The 14774-nt window shown below is 49.2% G+C and overlaps 1 protein-coding gene across 2 annotated transcripts in view; it reads left to right on the top strand.

The window, feature by feature from the left end:
• The window catches only part of RBM19 (RNA binding motif protein 19), a 1396549-nt gene that overhangs the window by 482688 nt on the left and 899087 nt on the right, over window positions 1-14774 (top strand). For both annotated transcript variants that reach the window (XM_069619226.1, XM_069619227.1), the window contains exon 16: window positions 11856-11961. In XM_069619226.1, coding sequence (XP_069475327.1) covers window positions 11856-11961 — 106 coding nt within the window. The remainder of the gene's footprint in view (window positions 1-11855; window positions 11962-14774) is intronic.

Consider the following 14774-nt stretch of genomic DNA (forward strand, 5'->3'; position numbering starts at 1 on the left):
TTACTTGATACTCGAATAGTCCATATTTAGTACGAAAGGCCGTCTTCCATTCATCGCCCTCTTTTATTCGTACTAAATGGTAAGCTCCTCTGAGGTCCAGCTTTGTGTAGATACAGGCACTTTTAACCTGGTCAAGAAGTTCAGGGATCAATGGTAACGGATATCTGTTCTTAATCGTAATCTGGTTCAGGGCACGGTAATCTATGCATGTTCTTAGGTCTCCCTCTTTTTTTGGCACGAAGAACAAAGGTGAAGAGGCTGGGGACTTCGAGGGACGGATAAATCCATTAGTCAAGTATTGGTCCAAATACTGCCTTAGGTGAAGATTTTCAGGTTCAGTGAGGGCATGAATTCGACTGCATGGAGGAGTGGATCCTGGAACCAAGTCTATTTGGCAGTCGTATGATCTGTGAGGAGGCAGCGAATTAGCTTGATCTTTCCGAAAGACATCCTGAAATTCCCGGTATTCAGGAGGCAGGTGAGGACTCTCAGGAGCAGTTGCAGCTAGCTTCGTGGGGGGCTGCGGATAACAGGTAGGTGCGCATTCTGGAAACCGGATTGTCTTTGCTCGCCAATCAATTTGAGGATTGTGTTTCTCCAGCCAAGGGATTCCCAGGATAACTTGAAACTGTGGAGCCTTGATCACGTCAAACACGATTTTCTCTTGATGTCCATCTTGGCTTACCAACGTCACTTCCATGGTGGTGTGAGTAACTGGTCCGGAAGCTATTTCCGTACCATCCACGGTGGTGATAACGTCTTTCACCGACTTAGGACAAAGAGATAGATTCATCCTGGCGGCCAATTCACAGTCCACGTAATTGCTGATTGCGCCACTATCTATGTATGCTTTAATGGCATGCATACGATTGGGTTGTTCCGGACTCACGAGGACCATGGGCATGGTAAAATGCGAGGTCAAAGAACTGGTTTTAACGCTCGGCAAGCGGACCTCTACACTTGTCGGGCGAGGTCGTTTTCCGACTCTGAACTTTTGGCACCCTTATCGGAAGCTCCTACTGTCTTCTTCTTTGGTTTCACTGGGCAATCTTGGAGGAAGTGCCCTCAGTTCCCGCAATAGAGGCACAATTGCAGTTGTCTTCTCCTTTCTCTTTCCTTTTGGGTTAGAGGTCCTTTCACCACCCCAATCTGCATGGGTTCCACAGTATCATTTCCTTTAACGGAGCTCTGTGGTCTTGAAAAAACTCGATTCTCAAACCTGGAACGATCGGCTTTTCGATTTTGTATTCTATGATCCAGTTGCACCACCAGATCAATGTATTCGGAACAGTCTTGTGGAGGGTTCACCACCTGGGCCAGAACGTCTTTAAGTTCTCCACGAAGGCCTCTATAGAAAAGGGTGATTCTCTTATCCTCAGACCACCCGGTTTCAACCACTAGTCTGTTAAATGATGCAATGTAGGCCAGAAGATCTTGATTGCCCTGTTGTAGTGAAAGAAGTTCATTGTCCAGGGCCTGTCCCTGAGAATGTCTTGCGAACAATCTTTCCATACTAGCTTGGAAGTCCTGGAAATTATACAGAATAGGGTTATCTTGAGTCACTAAAGGAATAGACCAATCTGCAGCACTGCCGCTAAGATATGAGAGCACGAAGGCCACCTTAGCCTGGTCCGTTGGAAAAGCGGCAGGTCTACACAGAAAGTGCAAACGACACTGATTGATGAACACAGCAAATCTTTTCGTATCACCTGAAAAGCGTTCGGGCGGAGCCAAAGGTACATTTCCTGGTAGATTAATTTGCACCGGATTAGAGGAAGCTGTTGGGGCATGGCTTCCACCAGGGGTAGGCAGAGGAGTCTGTCCCGCTTGGGCTTCTAACAATTGTCTAGCCAAATCGTCTGTTCGCTCCTTAGAAACCACTAGCTCTCTCCTTAGGGCATTTGTTTCCTGGCGAGCTGCGTGTACTTCTGCTCTCAACTCCCCGAGCAACTGGGCCAATTGGTCTGTGTCCGAAGTCTCCATTGCGCCTGGGCGGGAAATGTATGGTGAGGCTTCGCGTTCTGTAACGCTCACCTGGTTCCCTCGGAGGCGCTGGTCTTGACTGGGCGTTGAAAACGTCTTCAACGTTAGGCGTAGGATTCGTTTGGCTCCCGGATTTGACCCCTTCCTCACCGAAAGCTTGACCTGCAGAGTGAGGTGTCTGCAAGTGGAAAATCAAGGTATTAGTGGCTGGAAGGTTGGGAGAAGTTCTTAGCCCCTCTCTCCCTCTCTTCCCGTGGTACTCGGGTGATTGTTGTGCTCACCTTAAGTAAGTGAATGCTGAGCTCTCCATCCTGCGTCTTGTGCAGGGGCGCTGGATCCAGTTACTTCACTGGATGTGAGTTCCGCCTCTTGTTTGCAGAGGGTAGTTGAGAGCGAAGCCGCCGTTTGCTGCACGAGCGTGACTTGTAAGTATTAAAGTTCTCTTTAGATTTGCTCTCTTCAAGTGTCTTTTTCCCTAATGTCTATGTCTTTTACTTTTCAGATGCTGTCGATGCCAAAGAAGATGCTCTCCCCGATTTGTGGCAGAGAGCGTAACAAGAAGATGATGAATTCGAAGGCACGTAAGTAGGAAGGCTGCTTTGGGGCCGTAGAATGCACCTTAATGTCCCCTTTTGTCTCTACAGGTGCCGGAATGCAGTGCGAGCAAGGTTGGAGCAAGCGCAACACAGGTAAGCAGTATTGTAACCAAGCGTTACTAACCAATGTTCTTTGTCTTTGCAGGCCCGATGCCGGACGAGAAATGCAGAAAAAACGTCTTGGATGCTGCCGATGGATCGGGTGAGTTGAAGCGCTAACTTTGCCTTTGTCTAACCTGTGCCTTTTGTTTTGCAGGAGCCGCTGAAGATTGAAGATTGGTTCCCAGCAGGTAATTTTCGTAATTACAGGATCCGGAGCTGAAGATTCGCGGGAGCTGACACGGTGAGCGTCCTGCTGCAGATGCAGAATAACGCGAAGCATGTGGTACCAATCGGGTGTGGTTTAAATAGCCCATAGGAGTGCTTAGGTGTCTTCTTCCACAGCAGCCTCGTCCAGGTAAAAGAGTTCCTGCTTCCAGAAGGGTTCCAGCAGCAATGATCCAGGGAGTGGTGCCTGCCCCACCCAGAAGGAAAAGTAGTCCCTGCCAGAAGAGAGTAAAGCATCATCTTGCTGGTAAGTAAGCAGCATGGTCTGCTCCAGGTAGGTTCACCCAAGCACCTTTACACTTGATATGAGCCCGGCGCTTCCTGTGCCGGGACGGATCCTTACTATGAGCCTGGCACCACCGGTGCCAGGACAAGGTCCAAAAGGTCCCTATTGGGACTTGCTGGTGCCGATAAGACATGTTATGAGCCTGCTTCCAAGGATGTTGGGTAGGTCCTGACTCCTTGAAAGCAGTGGTCATGACAACACGCCAGCCTCAACGACACGAGTGTGAGGACACTAGCCTCGGTGATGGGACCCTCACCAAGGCGCACTACAGCACAGCACAGAAGAGCAAGAACCCGCAAGTGAGGGCCCTCCACACGTCAGTCAACAATTTGATGGGGACCTTACGCTGCCACAGCACGCCCTAGCCACAGAAGGAGACGCACGCCCGAAGCCTAAGTCGGGACTTGCAACATTAATCAAGTCACAAAAGAAAAAGGGACCTCGTCCTCCGTACCTGGTGACACCAGAATCTGAGGGACAAAAGACCACTTCTCAATAGTGTACCCAGATACCACCCTGGAGGAGTCACAAGGCCAGGCCACCAAGGAGGAGACCCAAACCAGGATTCTGTCCCTGCAACGCTTCCGGAGGCCTACGGACATGCTTTGCGGGGAACCTCAGCTGTTCTCTCCCCCCCCCCCTAATGCAAGGCGTCATGAGTGGACACCCACAGCCGTGCACCAGCCTTGACCAGACACGATCTGAAAGACATATTAAAGGAGATCAGGGCCATAAGAACAGACATACAAGCCTCCACTTACGATCTTAAGGGCAGGGTTGATAAAATAGAGGACAAAATGGAGGGTCTGGAACACAACCACCTTCAAATGGACGTACTTGATATGAAATCTGAAGCACGCCTAACGGACCTGGAACTAAAGGAAGAGGAGATGCTTTTGAAGCTAGACAACCTGGAAAACAGGGAGAGATGCAACAACCTAAGGATCCTCAGAGTTGACGAACAAATAGGATAATCGGCGGCGGAAGTCCGACGGAAAGTACAGGACCTGATAAACCAACTATTTGCACTTGAGGGTGACAAAGAGGCTCAGCTTGCGAGGGCACACAGAGGCGGAAGAGGAGGCGGCAGGGGGCCGAGGTCCATAGTAGTGCACTTCCTTAGATATAGGGAGAAAATAGAGGTCCTTGAGAAAGCAAAGCGCCTGGGGAGCTTTCTCTACGAAAGAGACAGCATCTAAGTATTCCAAGATCTTTCTGCCCTGACAATGGCCCGCCGAAGGGAATGTCGCCTACTTACGCAATGGCTCTCCAACAAGGACATTTGATACCGTTGGTCCCGTTTACATTTGAATGTGGAGATGTGGACTACAGAGTGACCAATGAAAAAAGGCCCTCGAGGCATTACAGGTCATTAAAGGCGAAGAAGAGAACGAGGACACGATGGTGACGGAGGAAACATCTTGAGAACAGCAGCGAGGTCCCCTGGGCCCACAGGCTACAAAAATGAAGATACAGGGAGGCAGAAAGTTCAAGAAGTTGAACACCCCTCCCCGAGAAGGGTAGGGAGAAGAGAAATGACAAACAGTAGGCCCTTGACCAACAAACTGGGGGAACCAAAAGTGCATTACTCCTGTCGGGGGGAGGTGCAGTGTTATGGGAACCAACGTGGGAGGGGTGGTCTCAACACTAGCGGCACACCTTAGGGTGGGCGTCTCCGATAAAAAGCTAGAGTTCATGGGGGGTTGCGAGGGTAAAGGGGAGGATATAGCACTGGATGCAGGGACAGGCGAATTTGAAGTACCAAAGGAGGGCATGATGTTGTGTAACATCAAAGGGTCATGGGGGGGATACTCCGGTTCCACATGGCGTTCCCTAACATAGTAGGCCGGGTGGAAGTCCTTAACATGGGCTCTTTGAACGTGAAGGGCCTCAACTCCCCCACAAATCGCTTCCTATTGGGGAGGGAGCTGAAAAATTGCAACCTTGATGCCCTCTTTGTGCAGGAGATGCGAACAGTCCGGGGGGAGGAAAGGCGTATCCCGAGGGCTCACATTGGGCTGGTATTCTGGGCCTCTGGGCCAATTAAAAAGGGGGAAGTGAAGATCATACTAAACCGGAGGATCAGGCTCTCGGAACCAGTAGTCTGGGGTCAAACAGACGGGAGTGTGCTCGTAGTCTCTGGAACACTGAATAACACAAAAATTACCCTAGTGTCGGTTTACTGCCCAAATACAGGCCAAATGCAGTTCCTGAGCGGAGCCATGAGCAAGATCATGGACAGAGTACAAGGCCGCCTCCTTATGGGGGATGGGAACTTCAACATGTTGGCAGACAAGGTAATGGACCACAGTGGCGGTGGCATCCAAGTTGGTAGCAGAGGGGGGGTCCATGAGTAGAAGCTTCATTTATTATATGTGGAATAAGGGGCTCGTAGATGTCTGGAGGAACTCCAACCCGACTGAGAAGGGCTATACTTTCTACTCCACGGTACGAGAACACAAATAGACTTATTTCTTCCTAGAGCAACTAAATCTCACTAGGGTGGACTCTTGCACTCACTTCCTGATTGGCTGGTCTGACCATGACCAGGTAGAGCTTAAGGTGTCCCTGTTGGGCTTGAAACCTAAAGAATCGCTCTGGCAATGCAACAACCTTCTCCTCAAAGATGTTGTTTTTGTGGATGAGATGAAGGAGGCCATAGAGGAATTTTTCAGAATTAACGAAACAGGGGAGGTCGAAAGGGGAATGGTCTGGGACGCCGCAAAAGCAACCTGGAGGGGCCTTCTCATTAGGGAAGGGGCAGAACAGAAGAGGATTAGTTCTCTGTTGGCTGGAAATCTTTGTAAAGGAATCTGCCTCCTTGAAAGGGCAGAAGGCAAGGAAACTGGGCAGAGGGAGGAAGACCTCGGTTTGGCTGGGGGCAAGTGCCAGGAACTAAAAGACATAGAGATGGCGAGGGTGTTGGCCAGCCTACTGTACTTGAAGCAGAGGTACTACGAGAAGGGGGATAAGGCAGATGCCATGCTGGCTGCAAAACTTAGAGGCCAGAGAGCAGAGAGATGGGTGACTGAGATCCAGGGAGAAGGGGAGCACAGGCTTACTGAAGCAGGAGTGGTGGCAGGGGGCTTTGCAACGTTCTACAAAACATTATACAGCAAGGTGGGAAACCTGGAGGAGGATAGGCTGGGAGAGTACCTGGCAGGGATCTCAATCCCAAACCTTGGGGATGCGGACGGGTTTGACCTGGACAGGCCGATTACACACGAAGAGGTCCTGAAAGCGATATCGCCTATTAATCGGGAAAAGGCACCCGGCGAGGACAGATATACGGCAGGGTTCTACAAGTCCTTTCCCGGGCCTCTGGCACGATACCTGACAGCCTTGTTCACTGGCATTATGGCCACTGGGAGGGCTCCCCCTTCATTTGGGAAGGCACTGATCACAGTCATCCCGAAGGCGGCAAAGACCCAGCAGACTGTGAATCATACCGACCCATCTGTTTGCTTAACGTGGACGCAAAACAGTTCAGGAGGATATTGGAATATATATATTGCCTAGAGCACACCTATTTAGTATTAAGTAACTGTGTTAAGATATTTAGTGGGGTGCAGGGGAGAATATCAACCCTGACACTGGGTTGTACCAAACTATGTGAGAACAGCAGGTGTCCACAAACTTGTGGAACACTCCCGTCCCCTGCACACCCTAATGTTGCAAAGACAACCAAATACTCATGGAATGTTTAAAAATAAATAACTTTTATATAAAGATGAACTTGTCATCACTGAATTTTCTGCCCATAAAAAGTTTTTTTTTTAAAAAAAGAACAGCAATTCAATTATATATTTTCAACAGTATCATTGAACATTAATTAAATTTGTCAAGTGTAATTCACAATTCAGGTAATGGCTATTAATTCATAGTCTCAGTAAACCAATCTATATTCAACAATTCATATGTCAAAAAGTAGACAATTTGCACTTTGTACCAACACTTAGTCAAATTTTCACAGTGACTTGTGTTGTTCTGAATGTTATTTACGGTGCCCAATCCATTGGCGTGCAAAAACTCTTTACGCGTTTCGGGGAGAATATAGCCCCTTCTTCAGAAGATGTCTACTCGACTTTTCTTTATTCATATGTCTATGTAAAACAATAGATAAATGAAGAGTATTACCATCTTGATAATATTAATAATATTAATGTAAATCAATCACTGTCTGTCATGACTGGATAATACCTTATATATAATCACCTGTTTGTGTCTTGGTCTGTTCACAATTTAATATTCATATGCCATCTTGATTTGCATTTTCTATCCTAAATAGGGGATGAGAGAGATTGTGAGTCCCAGCCCTAATGGGAGTGTTTATCTAAAAACAACCAACTATATGGTCTTTATAATACAATTAGAAAGTCTGTACCAGTAATTACCTGAACCATCAGATGTTCAAGGCCGAAGGAAAAGTATAGGCTCTAGCCAATTGCGCATGTTCAGTCTTCCAGTATGTAGCCAAAACGACCCATTCCAAAGTGTAAGCGCTCCTGTGGGTTGAAAAAAGATCCTCTAAGGATACCCTTATCTCATATACTTAACGTTAGGATATAAACAGCTATTGTTGATGCCGTTAAAAACATTCTGTGGGTATAGAGCTGGTAACTACCAGCTTACCTGTGTGGTCAACTTTTGTCCTTCCACGTGTAATGAAGTAGGAACGTACAAGATTTCCAAAAGCAGTTCCTTTTTAAATGTTGGAAAAATGTCTAACTCTGGCATCCACAACCATAACGGGGTGTGCCTGCAGAAATATAAGAACAAATCCTGTTTAAATAGGCCAGTAGGCCATTCACCATGCTATTCTCTACATTAAGTGTGCTCAAGTCCATTATTACTAAGGGCCTCTTTATCTTACCTCAAAAGAGATGCGCTTGTTTGAACTGCATTTCCTGTAGCTTGTAATGGCAGTATCACCAAGATAGCCGCCGTTATATTTACGTGAAGTAATGACGTCATTGCGTAAGTGCGCAACGATGTCATCGCGTCAGCGTGCGAAGACGTCACCCTATTTACTTTTTTTCTTTATCTGTAACACTGCATTGGTTATTTATCTCCCCTCTGTTTGGACCTACGGTAATACATTCGAAACACATCTTCATTAGGGCTGGGACTCACAATCTCTCTCATCCCCTTTTTAAGATAGAAAATGCAAATCAAGATGGCATATGAATATTAAATTGTGAACAGACCAAGACACAAACAGGTGATTATATATAAGGTATTATCCAGTCATGACAGACAGGGATTGATTTACATTAATATTATTAATATTATCAATATGGTAATACTCTTCATTTATCTATTGTTTTACATAGACATATGAATAAAGAAAAGTCGAGTAGACCTCTTCTGAAGAGGTATATTCTCCCCGAAACGCGTAGAGTTTTTGCACGCCAATGGATTGGGCACCGTAAATAACATTCAGAACAACACAAGTCACTGTGAAAATTTGACTGTGTTGGTACAAAGTGCAAATTGTCTACTTGTTGACATCTGAATTGTTGTATATAGATTGGTTTACTGAGACTATGAATTAATAGCCATTACCTGAATTGTGAATTACACTTGACAAATTTGATTTATGTTCAATGATACTGTTGAAAATATATAATTGAATTGCTGTTCTTTTTTTAAAAAAAAACCTTGTTATGAGCAGAAAATTCAGTGATGACAAGTTCATCTTTATATAAAAGTTCTTTATTTTTAAACATTCCATGAGTATTTGGTTGTCTTTGCAACATTAGGGTGTGCAGGGGACGGGAGTGTTACACAAGTTTATGGACACCTGCTGTTCTCACACAGGGGGATATTGGACACAAGAATGGAAGGCCTTATGCCGAGACTTATCCACTCCGATCAAGTGAGGGGCTGACACCCTCAGCAAGACCCTCCATCTTATCAGAGCGGCAGCAGGGGAGGAGGGGAATCGGGTGCTAGTGGCCATTGATGCAGAGAAGGCCTTTGACCGGTTGGATTGGGACTTCCTTAATGGGGTACTTAAGAAATTTGGCTTTGGTGTGGGATTGCAATCAGGCATCCAGGTCCTATATGAGGGCCTCTCAGCCAGAATATCAGCTTATGCCGGTCATTCCCACTACGGAGGGGCACAAGGCAGGGGTGCCCTTTGTCGCCCCTACTCTTCGCCCTGAGCATGGAAATCCTGGATGAAATACTTGAGGAAGGCCCCACGGGTTCAGGGCATCAAGGTGGGGGGCAGGGAATTTAAGCTTGGGCTCTACGCGGATACTGTAATGCTCCACTTGAAGCACCCCGCTCAGTCCATCCTGGCGGCTCTAGAGGTGATTAGCAAATACAGGTGGTACTCTGGGATCAAGGTGAACACAGGAAAATCACTGGTTTTCCCATTCTCCCTGGACACAGCTAGGAATGTAGAGGATCTGGAGCCCCTGGGACGGCAGATCCAGTTAGATGGGCTAAAATACTTGGGGATTAACACAGTCCGCCCGGACCAGGACCTGGGCCAGGCCAATTACCTGCCCCTTTTTGAAAGGATATATTCGGAATTGGTAACCTGGGAGAAGGGACAACTTTCATGGATGGGGCATTTGAATGCGATAAAGATGAACCGGCTCCCGAGGGTCTTGTACCTCTTTCAGATGCTCGCCACTAGCGCTCCCGTAGAACATCTGAAGGAAGCTAGGTGACGTATCACAAGGTTTCTGTGGCATGGTGGGTTACGAAACTCATTTTGCCCAAGGACAGGGGGGGAGTGGGACTGCCAGATTGGATGTCATATTACAGGGTGGCACAACTTAGAGCAATGGTGGAAGACCCGGATAAACAGTGGGTCTTTTTGGAGAATCAGCACCTTCTCCCAGCAACGGTAGGAGAATGGCTCTGGGTCCAAGGGGACCGTCTCCCGAGACGCATCAGGGAACACCCCATCTTGGGGGTACACTGGGAGGTTATGGCCACGGGGAAAAGGGGGTTGCGCATCGCCACATGGCCCTCTCTGATGAGTCACATTTGGGCACCACCAGTCAGGGACGAGATACCAGAGACGGAACATTATCAGCCATGGTTTGAGGCAGGACGCACAAGGGGAGCCCAACTGGTCCAAAACGGGGAATTCATAAGCATCCAAAAGCTCGAGGAAGCACTGGGAATAGGCAGTCTGTCGGTCCTCCTGTACCTCGGGCTCAAGGGTATTTTCATGTCCGACAAATGGAAGGAGCACATCCAGAAGGGACTTACAACAGTAGAGAAGGTACTTTACGGATACACAGATGCAAGAGGCCTCACCTCACGCCTCTATGGGGCGTCATTGTTAGAACCCTGGGAGGGGGCCAGTAGGGCGCTCCACACGCGATGGGAAGGGGACCTGGACATGGAAATAGGGGATGGCCTTTGGCAACAAATGTGCAGGCACGCTTTTAAGACCTCCATCTCTTGCCAATAAAAGCTGCATGCGCTACAATTAATCCATTGCTGGCAATACGACCAAGTCCGTCTCTTGAGAATGTTTCCAACGGTGGACCCCCACTGCTGGGCCCAGAGCGGACTACTGGCACATGTGGTGGGTTTGCCCGAGGGTTCTGATGTTCTGGTTGGAGGTCCTGGGTTGGATCACGGATGCAGGTGGGGAACATACGAGCTGGACCCCCTGTTCTTTTTGTTTGGGCTGGAAAGGCACGAGGAATCCTGGGAGCGCTATCACCTTTTGTTCACTTCCTCCTGCTGGCAGCACAGGCCTGCAGGGCTAGACACTGGAAGAGGGAACACCTCCCGACTATGCAGGAATGGGCCGCCACAGCCAAAGATATATATTTAATGGAAAAGATCTTGGCGGCGCTCCGTGGAGGTAGCGCCTTTGTTGAAACAGAATGGCTACAATTCCATAACGTGTTCCAGTAAGGAGGGGGAGGAACAAGCGCATGGGAATATGGACCAACCCGGCCAATACACTTGACTTCTGGGCAAGCAGCTCTATATCATTGATTGAGTCACCCGTAGCATGTTTGTAGCCCACCAGACCTGAGACTTACCACTGAGAACACGTTTTGACTCTCTAGTAGCCTTAAATGCATCCTCACCTGTATCATGGGGCTGGGGAGGGGGAAACAGGGATGTTTCAGGTGTTGTTGTTTCTTTACCTTTTTCTCCTTGATATGATATGCGATGATATGATAGGTTATTTATTTATTGAGAGGGCACCCCCCTCAATTTCTGGTGTTACAATACTGTACAAACCTGTGGAAAAAATGTAATAAAAAGTAATTTGCACAAAAAAAAGCATTTGGGTTGGACTATGGTTGTACAGGTCTGTGTTGGGAAGAGGTGGGAGTGGGCAGACCTGGGAATATGTAATGGCTCTGCACGCACTTGGGGCTCAATTTAATTCAATCCCTATGCTGTGGTTGCGTCCCTTGTTTTCTGATGGAACGGGGCATTGCAGCTGTGTTGCATGGATACTACATTATGTAACATTGTTTTTGCATTTATTCCTCCCAATGCTCTTCTTTCCTACTTGCGAGCCATGATTTCTAAGGGTTAAGGAGAACTTTCTCTGCCGAAATTATAAATTGCTCACACTTGGTACTTGGTGCGTCTCGATTTCAGCCACGAGTGTGCTGCAAAGCACATGTTCTCTAATGTACCCTTCTTCGTGTTTTGTTTTCTCCTAGTTTCAGCATGTGCCTTTGTACTTGGAGTGGGCTCCCATGGATGTCTTTTCGGCTCCCCTGTCTGAGAGGAAGCCACAGCCAGAAGAGAAACCACAGTCTCATATTGGTAAGATAATACAAAGGGGTGCCCATCTGGAGGTTGGGGGAGGAGTGGTGCAGGGAAAATGGTAAAATAACAAGGGTCAGCACTGAAAGATATGGGGGGCAGTGTAGAGTAAAACAAGGGGTTGGGGCATTGTAGGACTGCCAAATGGACAAATTATTGTTGTCTATGAAGATAATGTTAAGTATTCCAGTAGTTTGTATGTGTTGCAGCGGTTGAAGGGATGTTGTTGGGAGCATATTGCTAACAATGGATTACAGCACATCTTCATCGTGGTATGAATGTGTTGCATACATAGAATCAGAGGAGGAACCCTTAGTCTTGAGAGCTCAGACAGACACGCAACATTAAGTTAACCAAGGTAATGGATGAGTAGCTACTCCAGGGTTTTGTTATTTTTATACTGGTATATCCATACATGATCACACATCCAATAATGCATTATTAAAACCAGGACTGGGGGCGTGGCTTGGAGCGCCATCGATGTGGTTGCTCCTCTGAAGCCGCCCGTGGGATGCCTGCCGCCGCCGCCGTCAAAATCATGCGGTCCCCTTGAAGGTAGCGAGCCACTAATGCCATCCAAGGCGACCGGAACCATCACAGCACAACCCGGCCCAATATGATCATTTAACGCGGGAGCGTTCTATCCGAATTTGGCCGCCAAACCCAGTGCCCATCACCATCCGAGGAAAGCAAGATGGCGGCCACGCCGGAGCCCAGCAGCAAACTACGAACCTCGCGGTGACGGGCGTGCGGAGTGCTGGAGAGGAGGAGCGGACGGGTGCCTGACATCCCGCGGAGGTCCGCAGACCCACCGACAAAGAGCCGCCAGATCGAGTCGGAGGCAGCCAGGGCCTGAAACGAGAGATCCAGCCGTGGCCTGTAACTGGGGCGCGCGGCCCTCCCGTGCTCGTCTGCGGGCAATATGCTGAAGTTGGCTCCCTCCCTCCTCTCCTCCCGAGCTGACTCGGAGCCTTGACGGGCACACCAGAGGAACGTCGGGCGTTGCAGGTGGGTCCTCCCCACCCCGCCCTAAAGATCGACGTCGGCCCTTCTCCCAGCACCAGCCGACAACATCGCCAGCCACACACGAGAAACGCGCGGAGGCGACCAGGATCTCCCCATTGATTGATCTGCTCCGGGGGCGTGGTGCACTGAGCGGATGCCCCAGGGCCGCTCCTGCCGCCCAGATAAGCTCTAACCTTGTAGGTCCCACTAAGCAAAGCGCCCTCTCCGCGCAACAACTGGACACCCTGAGCCGGACCTAGCCTGCTAGATCAGCAGGGGACCCCAACAACGGCCCAGGGTCCCTCCCGGACCAACGCTCCACCCGTCAGTCCCACCAGCTGAAGCCCTACCTGCTACAATCCTCCCCCCTTACAAGCTTCCTGGGGCGCCCCAGCCCATACACCCTCCCAGTGAACTGGTTCGCCTCGGGGCAACGACTCTTGGTAAGACTTGACCAAGCAGGGAGCTTGGAGCAATATTCACCCTAGAGGCTTCCCCCACAATCCTAGTGCTTTCCGGAGAACTCCGTGACCTCTTCGGCCGAGACCGCTCCACACAACCATCATGTCCAAGCAAACGAAGGCCAACAAGGGCGCGGATATAACCACCATGTTCGCCACATCTGATAAAAGTAAGAAGCAAGACCCTCCTAAACTCACCCCACAGAAACTTCAAGAGGAAAGGGGTGCCCTCGCTACCAAAGGGGACCTAGTGGCCTTCATGGCTGACATTAAGTCCGAGTTCTGCTCTTGCCTCTCGGAACTCGCCACCAAACTGGAGCAGACAGACCAGAGGGTAACAGAGGTCGAGCAGAGGCTCGGAGAAATCGAAGACCATTCACGGATCCACACAACCACTCTAGGGGAAATCCAGAGATCCATCAATACCCTGCAACACAAATACGAGATCCTGGAATTTAAACAGGAGGACCTGGAAAACGGGGCACGTCGCAACAACCTCTGTATCCGGGGCATCCCAGCCTCCGTCCCCGACAACAAGCTGGCGGAATATGTGGGGAGCTTCTTCGAGGCTTTACTCCCAGACCTAGACAAATCCCAGTTCTTGCTAGACCGAACCCACAGGCTACTCCCACGCCGGGGAATGGACTCAGATCCCCCCCCTGATGTTCTTACCAGGGTCCACTTCTTCACAACCAAAGAGGCTATCTCAGCGATCAGCCGTCAAGGAGAAGATATCACCCTCCAGGGCACCCCACTTCAGATTTATCAAGACCTCTCATTACTCACCCTTCAGAAAAGGAGAGCTCTCCGACCCCTGGCACTTTTCCTCCAGGACCAACGGGTTCGATACAGATGGTTATTTCCGACAACTCTGCAGTTCTCATATAAAGGCACCCTGCGCCGAATTAGCCACCTGGAAGACGCAGATAAAATCATGCACCCGACCTCACCCCGAGAGCACTCCATGCCGAACTCAGAGGGGGCTGGGGATCCTGAGCCACCCCCCTCCCCGAAGCCCAGACAGTCATCATGGTCAAAAATACAGCGGAACAACAGGAGGAGGTGATCAAAGGTGGTTCCACGTCCCAGGGAACCGATACTATTCCAGCCTCGGCTCACCTGGCCTCACCTACACCACCTCACTTCTAAACTAATAGATCTCAATGACGGTGGCGGCGGGCCATACCCATGGCTCATACCCACTCCCAGGAAACGTTCCAACTCTAGTTCCTTGGAAACCCACAGTACACAATACTCGATTGGATAGTTGGCCCTGTTGGCCAAGGTTGCGTCCATACTCACAATGTCGGCCCACCCACTAGTTAAAGTTGTGGCCCCCCGTTGGGG

This window comes from Ambystoma mexicanum, chromosome 10, assembly GCF_040938575.1.
Source record: "Ambystoma mexicanum isolate Mex_15411 chromosome 10, UKY_AmexF1_1, whole genome shotgun sequence".
NCBI lineage: Eukaryota > Metazoa > Chordata > Amphibia > Caudata > Ambystomatidae > Ambystoma > Ambystoma mexicanum.